This window comes from Artemia sp. Qi Xiang Cuo, chromosome 3 (genome assembly GCF_049724085.1).
Source record: "Artemia sp. Qi Xiang Cuo chromosome 3, ASM4972408v1, whole genome shotgun sequence".
Lineage (NCBI taxonomy): Eukaryota > Metazoa > Arthropoda > Branchiopoda > Anostraca > Artemiidae > Artemia > Artemia sp. Qi Xiang Cuo.
In genome coordinates, this window is record NC_142796.1 from 5,821,138 (window position 1) to 5,833,955 (window position 12,818).

A 12,818-nucleotide genomic window follows, 5' to 3' on the forward strand; every position below is an offset into this window, starting at 1 on the left:
TATTAAATGGCTCTAGTCATCAATTTTATTCCGAGGACTACTGAGGACTCATGGGTTCATTGAGTCCTCAGTTTCATGAACAGGTATTTGGTTCGGTCAACAGGAAAACGTTAGTTCTCGGAGCGTAAAACCAGATAAGCACAATAAACTGATTAATGAGGATTTTGTTGAGGATAACAAATCCCCCCAACCCTCAGGATAAGGGTTGTCAGTTATGTCCGGGGGGCATATAAAGTTTTTATAGAAAGTGCTCTTCTTAAGAGTCAGTGTGATCGGAGGACAGCTACCCCCCCCCCCCACTTAAGTCTTAACTCTAACCATTATTTAATGACTTAGTCATATATTTTTCCTGGAGGGCGGGGGAGGGGAGCTATTGCAAAAATCGGTACCTCCCCCAGAAGAAATCCTTTTGTTCCTTCACCAGTCATAAGAAAACATTTCAGACTCCATTCATATTTATATTCATATAGATAATTACTGTTTTATGGTCCAAAATACTGGAGTTTGACAACTTGACCAGTATTAATTGTTCTTCAATTCAATTTTTTGAACAGTAATCATTTTAAAAGGGCAACAAAATATTTCTTGCCTCTTAAACCCACCTCAGGTCTAATCATGCATGAAAACCATAATTTTCTAAGATTTTTTTGACTACTAAGGTCCTTGTATCAGGAAATTACAAGGGCATTACAAGGGTATTACAAGGGTAAAAATACAAGGGTTCAGTCAACAGAAAAACTTTAGTGAAGGTCCTGTTCTTGGAGTGTATACCAGATAAGCATATTAAACTGATTAATGTTTTGTACAGAAGTATTATTGCTATGAATTAGGCTGTGAGGTTAGTTGTTGGCTTGATGTGTTATCGGGAGTTAATCATTGTTTTCTCCTTTGTCTGTGTATATGGATTTATTTTGATAGACTGTGTCAGAGGAACACAACAAAGACTTTGAGAGGAGATCAAACGATCCGGTAAAACTCTTCTAGATGTAGATGATGCAGATAATTTGAGTATTCTAGGCAAAAATATTAGCGAAATGACTGAATTTTTCAGTTTTGAGAGTCCAGGATGCGAGAAAAGTTTTGATGCTAAGAAGAATTACGTCGATATAGACTAGGAATAAGCGAGAGCGAAGAGGGGATTTTAAGTAACAAGAAAATCAATCAAATGGAAGCTTCACTTACGTGGTCCTATTATTAGCAAAGATGGTGTATGCGGCGAATATATAAAAAGTAGAATAGCGAAGGTCCAGATTGTGATTTCACGGTTGATTTTTTTTTAAGAATAAGAAAATAGTCTGCGAGGTAGCATTAGAATATCGGAAGCCATTGTAGCTACAGTGGCCAAATATGGTTCTTAAACATGGGTCTTTCGAAGGGCTTTGGAAGATTTGTAGAAGAAGTATCTACGTTTTAGTAGTGTCTTGTAGAAGAAGTATGTAAGGATAGTTTTAGCTCCTCGTTTGACTGACAAACAATAAGCTGTACAAAAAATGTATTGTGATCCCACTGTTAAGGACTATATTGAAAGAAAGGTTAAGATGACTAGGCCATATTTTAAAGATGAAGGATGATAGATTGCCAAAGATTGGGCTTTTCGGCCATCTATCTAAGGTCAATCTAAAGGTAGGCCGCTCCTGAATGGGGTAGAAAAAGGTCACAAGAAAATATCTGAATTAGATCTTCAGGTGGAGGAGAGGGGGCTAAAAGTAATGCTGTGAATAGGCCATGGGGAGGAGGACTGTGCATAGCTGTTTTGTCTTCAGTTGGCTCCTTTTTGCTTGAGTTTATGAGCTTGAGATGTCTGGTTACAGGCTAATAATGGCTATTGGTTTCAAAGAAGAGGAAGGTGCTGTGTCACGTGGTTTCTTCTAATTACCTTATGAATGAATTAAGATTGGGTAAAATGTACTCTCTGTCAATTGTGTATACTTCTTAAGATCTGATTATTACATCCTATAGCACATTATCCTCTTTATTACACAAATTAAGAAAAGCAGTTACGGAATTGTGGTTAAGATTTTCATTTTCGTGTTTTTTAGCAAAAAAATACGAGAAGAATGGGTGAATTTGCAGAAGAAAGTGGAAAAAGACTTAGCGAAGAAAGAGAAGAAAAAACAAGCAGAAATACATAAGCAGGTCCTTATGTTGATGAATACCGTATCCTTTTTTACGCTGTTTAAATGCATGTTTCTGCCATCCTGAACATTCCTAACGATTTCCATCAAATTTTAGTATACATTTAAAATTCCGTAGAAATATAAAATTTGCCTCGGGGTTTAAACATAGGAGTTGAAAATATGAATTAAGATCTGAAGCAGCTATTAACATAAAACCCAAAACAAAATCAAAATCAGTTCATAAGTGTTTCTCATAATTGCATTCACAAATTCATTTTTTTTCTTATTTCATTTGGGTTTTCTGGCATCTCAAGGTTTTAAGTCACTAAGAGTTTTTTCTATTAGCGTTTTGTTTTGTTGTAGAAAATGGCCAGCACTTTCCTAGAATCATGGAAATACGTTTGTTTGGTAAAACATTTTGTATTGATTTTTCTAAGGACAGTGGAAACACACAAATTTCCTATTAATATTTTTTTCGACACTCATATCTTTTTTCTTTTTACATTCTTTATGTGCCACTATTCGAGTTTTTGAGTTTCATAGTGATTTTTTTTTCTTGGTTTTTTACGTAATAATATTATTGCTTTTAATCAGGACACTGATTCAAAAATTTCTCTTGTTAGATGTTAATGCTATGAACCGAAAGGGATTGTAGAATAGACAATAAAAATGGGAAACAATGAAAAACGCGATCGCGCTAATTTGGAGGGGGACATTTGCCCCCTCCTTAGTTCTTTAAAATATATTTTTTTTTTGGGGGGGGGGAGGGGAGAGTTTTTTTTTTATCGAAAAATGTCTGCGTGGTAGTTTCATTGAAGAAATTAAAATAAGCAGAAATTTGCTCCCCCTAGATTTTGAAACACATCATTCCCTCCCCTTAAATATTAGTGAATTTGCGTCACTGGTTTCATAGATGCTCGTTACTAGATAGTTCTTTCATTGAACTGGTATTACATCAAACAGGTATTTGAATGAAGATGTGCGATAGAATGTGTTTGAATGAATGGGTCAAACGAAGATAAAGCAAACCAGGGTTAGCTAAAACATAGCCAGATCGTGATTATTAAGCCCAAACATTAAACAGAACAAAATAGAACCTGAATATTTTGGTTTCACGTCTTGAAACAGTGATGGATTCAGGGGAGGTTCAAGGGGGTGTGCGCCCCCCTAACGTAGTCTAAAGTAGTGTAATTTACTTAGTTAACGCAATTTTGCGTTAATTAAACTTGCTCCTGACGCACTTTTGTTGGATCGACCTCTTTTGCGCCCCCCCCCCCCCCCTTATAAAAAATCCTAGATCCACCCTTGTCTTTAAACCACGGAAAGACACGGGAAACAACGGGGGAAAAAAGCTGAAAATTATTAGGATTGTTTCCCAGAAGTTCAGAATGTCTCTTTTAACGATACAATACAATAATGGGTAATCGTGCTGTTTGATTCCCCTTGCGAATAATGTAGGCCTAATAACATGTAGTAATCTGTTACTAGGCCTAATAACATGTAGTAATATGTTACTAGGCGTAATATAGGCCTAATAACATGTAGTACTAGCCCTTTGAATTTCCAATCGAACGAGCCTTTTTTAGAGTTTTTACGACAACACTTTCTATAAAAAGCTTATATGCCCCCAGGGCATAACTTACAACCCTTGCCCTGAGGGCTCTTAGGGTTTAGGGGGTTATCATCATCGAAGACCTAATTTCTAAAACTTTTTAAATACGTTAAACAAAATGGCTATCTAAGCCATTTTTGATTCGAGTTTTGATTCGATGCGTTTGAGGAAAAGGTGGGCGTGAGAGGGGGGTTAGTTGCCCTTATCACTTTCGACTTTTAAAAGGCGCACTAGCCCTTTGAATTTCTAATCGAATGTGCCCTTTTTCAAGTTTCTACGACAAAACTTTCAATAAAAACCTTATATGCCCCCAGGGTATAACTTATAATCCTTGCCCTGAGGGTTGTAGAAAAGTGTCCTCCTCAAAAATATATTTTCTATCTGGAAATTAACTACGCTGAACAAAATGGCTATCTCAAAATTTTTGTTGGATGTGTTTGGGGGAATGATAGGCGTGGGGGAGGGGCTAGTTGGCCTACAACCACTTTCTACAATTAGAAAGGGCACTAGCCCTTTGAATTTCCAATCGAATGAGCTTTTTTTGAGGTTTCTACGACAACGCCTTCTTTAAAAACCTTGAGGGCTCTGAGGGGGTTATCATCTTAAAAGACCTAATTCCCAGAACTTTCAACGACATTGAACAGAAATAGCTATCTCAAAATTTAGATTCGATGTGTTTCGGGAAAAGGTGGGCGTGAGAGGGGGCTTACTTGCCCTCCAATCACTTTCGACTATTAAAAAGGGCACTAGTCCTTTGAATTTCCAATCGAACGAGCCTTTTTTGAAGTTTCTACGACAATACTTTCTATAAAAAGCTTATATGCCCCAGGGCATAACTTACAACCCTTGCCCTGAGGGCTGTGGGGGAGTGTCCTCCTCAAAAAAATAATTTCTATCTGGAAATCAACTACGCTGAACAAAATGGCTATCTCAAAATTCGATTGGATGTGTTTGGGGAAATTGTGGGGTGGAAGGGGTGTTATCTGTCTTCCAATCACTTTCAACTATCTAAAAAAACACACGTCATTCCAGCTTCAAATTAAATGAGTCATTTTCTAAGTTTCTACAAGAACTCCTTTGATACGAAGTGCCCCTGGTCTAGGACCAAGAACCAAAAATAAATAAAACATTGTGCTCATATTATTGTTTACTCAGGCGGCGAAATAGCGCTGCTTATGATAGTAGTAGTACATACAGATATGTACATATATAACAATTCTAACAAAATAAAATAAAGTTATCCCATGCATTCTTAAGCATAATCTAGTTTAATGCACCTATTATTTTAATAGTTAATACTTTAATTTAAATTAATTGTAATTTTATCAGTTATAATATAATTTATAAATTAATTATAATTATATTGAAATGAATTTAGAAGTAATATTTTATTATGATTTATAGCTTGCGATAATTAATTATGATCATAGTCAATGGATTTTAATGCTTTTACTTAAATTGTAATAATTGCTTGCGTTTTGTTAAATTATAATTAAAAAAAAAAATAATGAATATTTTTGTTTGCTACCCTGGCAGAGGTGCATTGATTTCTCAAATTAGTATTAGCGTTTTTAAATTCCGTTTGATCATTACTTTTTCAACTTTTAAGCTAGTTCGTCTTTCTGCTTTTTTAAGTAAAAGTTTGACCTAAGTACTAAAAGTACTAGATAAGCTCAAACTTTTCTGTGTTCGCCTTCTAAAATTTCGATTTTCTTATATTACTAAGACAAAATATTAAAATTTTCCCCCATTGCTGTTTATTTTAACCTTTATTGGCAGTTTGTTTAAGTGCTATTTTCTTTATTTTAGTCGGATAGCTCAGGGGTGTGATGAAACATCCGTTTTACAGCCGAATTTTATGTCAATCTGAGAAACATATCTGATGTTTCCGAGTAGATTTGAAAATCGTTTCTTTGGCCGAACAAATTGTAAATTTAATTAAGGTTCTTTGCTTATACTCAAATAAAAATGCGCAATTTATATTTTTAAAAATAGGTGTTTATAAATAAACATTTTAAAAGGGTTTTAAAAAATTATAGGTGGATTTTAAGAAATTCAGTCAGACCCATCAGCTGAACTTCGAACTTCGATAGTGCTTGATTGTTTTGCATGACAAAATTCACCGTCTTCTGTCAGAACGCAACTACCATTTTCGTATTTTTGGCCCTTGAATTGGCTTCTGCCAATTCGTCGTTTTTCGTCGGTGAGAAAATTTCGTTGTGTGGGTGAAAATAGAGTTGGCCTCTTTTCTTGATTAGAATTTTTTTTAAATAGTTTTTTCGGCCGGTAAAGGCTATAAGGTTCGCTTTCTTCTTGACCAGAGTTGGGATTTTAGTTTTCCCGGCCGGAACAATGACTTTTTGTGGTGATAAAAGCTAAAGAATTTGTTTTTCTGGCCAGTAAAGACGTTATGAGTGAACATTTTAGCCAATGAGAAAACTGTTCGCTTGTCTCCTAGATCAGAGCTAAAAATACATGCATTCATCCAGTAAATACTTAAGTAACTTCTTAGACCACACTGCTTTTCCATTCACTGAACTTAGGAGAGAAAAAAACGGTATAATTTAAATAAAGCAGTGGAACAAAAAAACAACAAAAACCAAACAAATAAACAACAAACTCTATTAATAAAAATACGAATATTATGACTCCGTCCGGGAGCCTTTATCAAGGAGAAAAAAAATTGAAGTTAAATTAAATTAAACGCAACATATAAATAAAAAGACAAAAAAATACACTTTATACCCGTTTTTCTCTCTTAAATTCTGTAAAGACTTAAGAGAATTCAATTAACCAGCCGAAATTCACAGAGCGGATTTCTTTTCTGTCTTGCTACTATAGTAACGTTCTTATTATTCCTGAACTTGGTTAGACAGGAAAGAAATCATTCCGTAATAAAACAGGAAAGTCTGCCTATTCTTTTTAGTTAATTAAAGCTGATTAATTTACTAAAATATTAGGAGACACATATGCCAGTTATGCTTGGGCATAATATTCTGCTTATTTTTCTGAAGCTATCACGGAAATTCAGAGTTATTACAAAAACTTGTCTAAAAAACATGTATAGGCTACTAGTTAATCTAGGCTATTACAATTGACAACATATCAGACTCCTGTGGGTATGATGTGTATGACTTTAAAAAAGTGATATGGGTATGAATGGTGAAGGTTTTGAAAAAAAAGAAGATGTGGACGTGATTTGTATGACTGAAAAAGTAAGACTTTGATACAGTTGTTATTTATCTGAACTAATCGGCAAAAAAAACTAACATAAAAACATATTTTATTCATAAATCTTTTTGTTATTTGTAAATTAATCTAAATATAAAATTGAACCAAAGACTTTAGTTAACTCCTTTTTTATTTAAGTTAATTCCCTTTAAATTATTCCTTTTTACTTAATCAAACTCCTTAATAAAACGCAGAAAGTGAGGAATGAACTGGAATAAGACTCTTTTAATAAAAAAGGACTTTAGTGTGATATCTTACCTTACCTGTATGCTAATTGTAGATATATCTATACTTCCTTAATCATATTTTATAGTATTTGAACTTCTTCTTATCACCCTACAGGAGCAATGGCTGAACCAAATCAAGGAGATAGCTCAAAATGTAAGTCACTTTTTGTAGCTTTTCTGTCACCCATACGATAAAAACAGAGAGAAAAAGAGGGATTAATTTCCTATAATTCCGTGGCACAAGAATATTTTTCTTCAATTGGTTTACGTCTCTCATATTGGTTTACGTCTTCAGAAGCACGTTTCTGGAGAGACAAATGACTTCGCCTTTTAAAACCAAAAACGCCAGTACAAAGAACGGAAAGTTTTGAGCCACAAGATATATTAAAAGCAGTTTCTCTGTTTTTCTGTGATAAAAATATTTTTACTACATATGCTACATATTTTTTGTAATAAAAGTACATGTATAATACATTTTACCATTTAAGGGGTTGAATTGCCTAGTTCTTCCTTTTCTTTAAACATAAAGCATTATGACGAAAAAAAGTTCCACAGTGTTGCCGGTTCAGTACGTTTTCTAAAACATTATGGATTTGAATGTTACTGAAATGATATGCAGCTACTTTATATTACGAAGTTGAAAAAATTGCATGGTCTTCTAATCGAAGAAAAAGCAAATATAGACAATAGCAGACATTATGTACAACTTATAGGTGATTTTGTTTTAGATGTACAACTTTCTCTGTGTGTGTATGCATATATCAACCTCTATGGGTATATTATGGGTAATGATAATGTGGGTATAAACTGTGATTTAAAAATTAGCCTACAAAAGTCAAAATTCCCCTGCCTTGTTCGGGAATCCTTATAATGGTTTACCATATATTTGGTATCACATACTTGGTATCATATCTCTATTTTTTTAGTGTTTGCTGATATCAATATACCAAAAACTACCCCCCTCCCACAAACTCCCCTTCTTTCCTCATGAACTTCTTCTGCCACTTAACAGCTATTCCCCACCACATAAGTCCAATATTAACTGTTATGGCTACTGTGTTACTGAATATGGCCGTAAGTTCAATATTTCATGGTCTGAGATATGACTTTTAGCTTTGACCAATTGTATTTTCTTGGACCTTATGAACCAAAAGTACTCTCGCAATTGCAACGGCAGGGATTGGAAAGAGCATTGAGTAGAGAATCTAATGCTGTATTTTTTTTTCCGTCACAGCATAAGCAATACAAATCGTTTCCATGAAAATAAAAAGCAACATTAGAACTTAAAACAAAGAGATCTTTGCACTGGAGGTCCATTTACAGTTTGGGGAAACAGTAGACTCTTGAAGCGTATGCTTTTATTTTTCATTAAAATGGCTTCGGGTATTTATTATCTCAATTAGGTGTATTTATCGTAATATTTACATAAGGCTGAAAATTTGTTAGTTTACCATGAGAATTTTTCAACCATACTGTAAAATAGTATAGTTTTTTTCTAGAGTAACTTATGAAAAAAAGAGAGAAAAAACACAAAATAAGGGACGAGAAAAAAAAAATCAAAACTGAAAGAAGCTGTTAAGGCCAAGAAAAGTAAAGCACCTTACACACTACTTGAAATTTAATCTTGACTTCCTCAACCCAAAAACCTGGAAAACTTACAGATTAAAAGGTTCATATTGGAGACAGTTTCAATACTGACTTAAAGGTTTTCCATGCCTTGGAATTTTCCCCTGGGAAATCTAACAGCAGTGTGAGAAATAAGCAGGGGGTACCTGGTTTGAACCCCCTCTCCACCCAAAGTTTTTGTCTGACTCTTGAAAGCGTAACACAAATGTATATAAATAAATTTTTGATGCGTGATGCGGATATGTATGCGTGATTAAGGCGGTGATGCCATGGTTTTTTCGTGATTGCCGTTATGCGTGATTAAGGCGGTGATGCGGAGAAATAAAAACGCAAGCTGCGTTTGAGAGCTTTCTGTGCGGTAATTCTAGTTTTACTGTTATAGCAAGAACGATGCAATTTTCTAATAAGAACTTTTTTTTGTCCAAGGCGGAAGAAACAACAAAAATCTACAAAGTTTTAAATAATTAATCCAGATTTTTTTTTCTTAAAAAAGGGATGAATTCAGAAGCAGAAAGGATTAAATGACCTAAGTTGAGTAGGGCTTGGCCAACGCATGTCTCTTATACTTCCTCTATCAGAAACAATCTTACTGCTACTATTACAATTACTTACAACTCACTACAGCACCGAGCTGCCTGAGGCCAACACAGCAACATACGCTCCTCCATCCCAATCTATATAAAGCCTCCCTCTTTACACTCTCCCAGAAAGCATTCGTTTCCCTTAACTCTTTTCTTATGACATCCTCCCACCCATTCGGGGATTAACTTGTTTTCCTTTGGTCCTAGACGATTGACCGACAAGGATAATCTTTGACAATTTGTAACCCGCAGAACGTATCCTAACCATCTCAACTTTTCTCTCATTATAGCCCTAGAAAGCGAGATAGAACCAGATTTTTCATACAGCTTACTGTTTGAGACACTGCCAGTCATTCGGATAACCAGAACTATCCAGTAGCTTTCAATACTCCAATCTTGGGTCGCAGACTGATCTTCCAATTTTTCCAACCTTTTTTTAACTGTAAAAACCACCCTGGGTCTTGGCTATTCTGCTTTTAACATCTTCACTGCTCCCACCATCTTTACCAATAATTAAATAAAAAAACTTCACTGTACCTACCCATTTTACTAATAATTAAATAAAAAAAAACTTCACTTTTACCTACCCTCTTTTCTAATAAACCTAGTTAGGTGAAGCTGTCCACTTGATCCATCTTATCCTTACCCAACATCATCTTATCAACTTCATTTGTTCCTAGTCTTAGCGACCTATATTCTTAACGCTGATTTTTCGACCTATTCTTGCACCCTGAACTCGTAAAACCCGCAAAAATTCATTCATTTTGCCAACGTTTTTGTCTAGGATGCTTAAATCATCGGCATTACCTAGTCTACTAGAATTTTAATTCCCCGTTCAATTCCGTGTTCACTCACTGCCTTTGCTGTGTTCTTTAGGACTAAGTCATCAAAAGGATCCATATAAATGGGGATGGAACAAAACCCTGCTTAACTCCTGATTTAATACAAAGCCAGCTGCTAACCTTATTTCCTACCTTAAGCTTAGTAATGTTGTTCTTCTACATAGCCCTAATTACTTTAGTACATTTATCTGATATACAATCTTAACATGACATAATTTGATTGTCTTATTAACCTCTGAGTTGGCGCAGGCTTAGAAAGCTAGAATTAGAAAAACTATTAGTAAATAAAACACTTGCAAACACCAAATAGATATGCTTGTTGGATTCTACTGAATTTCCGATAAGGCTCGAGTTAGACTTTCAACTTGAAAGTCAAGTCAATTGGTGAGTAATTTGGAGTGCGTTCCAGCATCCCTTATCCGGCTAAGCCAACTTCCCCGGATGCAATCGGTAAAAGGCGCTTGCCACTGTTAGCTGAAACGCTTATGGATAACTTGTCGAAGATTAACAACGACCTCGTCTATTCCAATGCAAACAGAACTGTTTACAGATCTCTGGAGGTATACAGACTGACGTATCACTATTACTTCCCCTTATTTACCAGATTTGATGAACAATTTAATAACGTTCGTGTTACAGCAAATGTGAGGTAGCACATGTTTTTCCACGCTATATCCACATTTCCGTTTTTGAAATGATTGAACTATTTTTTTTGCCTATGACGTCATTTATTCTTGCTTATCTTGCATTTTCTGGGGTTAGCAGGTGTGATTTATCGGACAACTAAACAAGAACATTTGAAGTAGACAATTTCGGAGACCGCACTGCATTTCCATGACGATAAATAAAAGTTCAAATAGGGATAAAATCCTTTTAAAATACAGTGTTTTACAAACAGTGATAGAAATTCATAAAAAAAAATACCAGATATTTCGGTAACATATGCAGTGACCGTCATAAGTAGTAAAAGTAGTAAACAGTTTTACTATTGATGACGGTCGCTGCATATGTGACCAAAATATCTGGTATTTTTTTGAATTTCTATCACTGTTTGTGAAACACTGTCTATTAAAAGGATTTTATCCCTATTTAAATGTTTGTTTATTTGAAGTAGCAATCCTCCTAGTATCTGACGTTATTACGTTTCTTGAAACGTATTAATTAATTGATTAATTAATATATTAATTTACGCACAATTACTGCAGCGAACTAATCATATTGCTTGAAAAATTACTGATTGATGTTAAAAAGCTATTAATTAGGTATCAGCTATTAATTAGCTTTAAACTTTTGAATTAGTTAATACCAAAAGGAACAGAAGCGAACCGAAACCGTATATAAAACAATAAGCTGTACAAACAAATTTCTTTCGATTTCTCTCTCTAGGGCTGTAATGAAAGAAAGGTTAAGATGGCTACGTTTTGCACGTTTAGTCCACGTTTTGCAGATGAAGGAAAATAGATTGCCAAATATTGTGTTCTTGGCTTTCGTACTGGGGCTAAATGAAAAGGGGGTCGTCCCCGAGGGAGTTGGGGAGAGGTTAAAAAATGATTTAAAAGAAAATTGAAGTTTCAATGGAGTTGGTAAAAAGTGAAGTTTCAAATTTGTTTGGGTGAAGAAGCAGCTTGCGCAACTGCACTGGACACTGGTGGCTTGGGAGTGTAGTGAGTTGTTAATTGTCCTGGTAGTAGCAATGTATTTATTCTAAGAAGTGGATCGTTTCTGTAGTGTAAATTTGATTTTTTTTTCTCTTTCTTGTTTTTCTTTATTTATTTTTTTCTTTCTTTCTTTCTTATATTTTTTATTTCAGTAAGTTATTTTGTTTTTTCTTGTTTAAGGATAAATGAAAGATACGCTGTTCAAAATTTATATCATTTCAGCAAAGCGCAAATGACCCTCTAGCGTTTAAAGAATTTAAGAGGGCAGCAGCTTCATTCGTATATGCAGCGGTCTCTGCTCGTTTAAAGCTTTATTTATTCATTCAAAGCTTCATTTAAGATTTTGATCTGATTATTTTAATTTTGTTCTGTTTTTGGTTTGATTTATACGTTCATAGTAATGTTTGTTCATTTCAAGTTCGACTGCACATATGACTTATCTCTGCGAATTTTGTGTTTTAATAGCGCTCTTTATTTTTCTGAAAACTCTTCATAATTTTTTTAAATAAATTTGTGAAAGAGCCTTCACATTGTGTGTGTGTCCAGATTGTCACCAACAATTTTCTGATAACTTTTGGGAATAGAATTGTTAACTAACAAAACATTTTTGCTAACAATCCTTGGAAACATATCAGTTTGGTTGTGAATTTAAAGATTGGATCCTCAAGAACAAATAAAGATCAAAAGTCATGTGGTGGCACAGTCTATGGATCTTTGCTTAGAGTTACGTGGCTCAGGGCTCAGGTGGCCGACTCAAGGACCTCTGTAGCCGAGAAGCATCGCTAGTCGATAGAAGAAGAAGAAGAAGCCAGCCTAAGAAGCCAGCCTAGGTCTCATGCTTGACCAAAAACTTAATTTCCACCTCCACATTTCAAACACAATAAAAAAATGCTATAGAAAAAGAAATATACTAAAAAGACTTCT

The 12,818-nt window shown here is 34.7% G+C and overlaps 1 protein-coding gene across 1 annotated transcript in view; it reads left to right on the forward strand.

Annotated features, from left to right (window-relative positions):
• LOC148953693 (uncharacterized) overlaps window positions 1–12,818 on the forward strand; it is a 53,961-nt gene that overhangs the window by 8,718 nt on the left and 32,425 nt on the right. Inside the window, exon 3 of the mRNA XM_089085795.1 lies at window positions 7,264–7,341. Within this exon, the coding sequence (XP_088941921.1) occupies window positions 7,264–7,341 (78 nt within the window). The remainder of the gene's footprint in view (window positions 1–7,263; window positions 7,342–12,818) is intronic.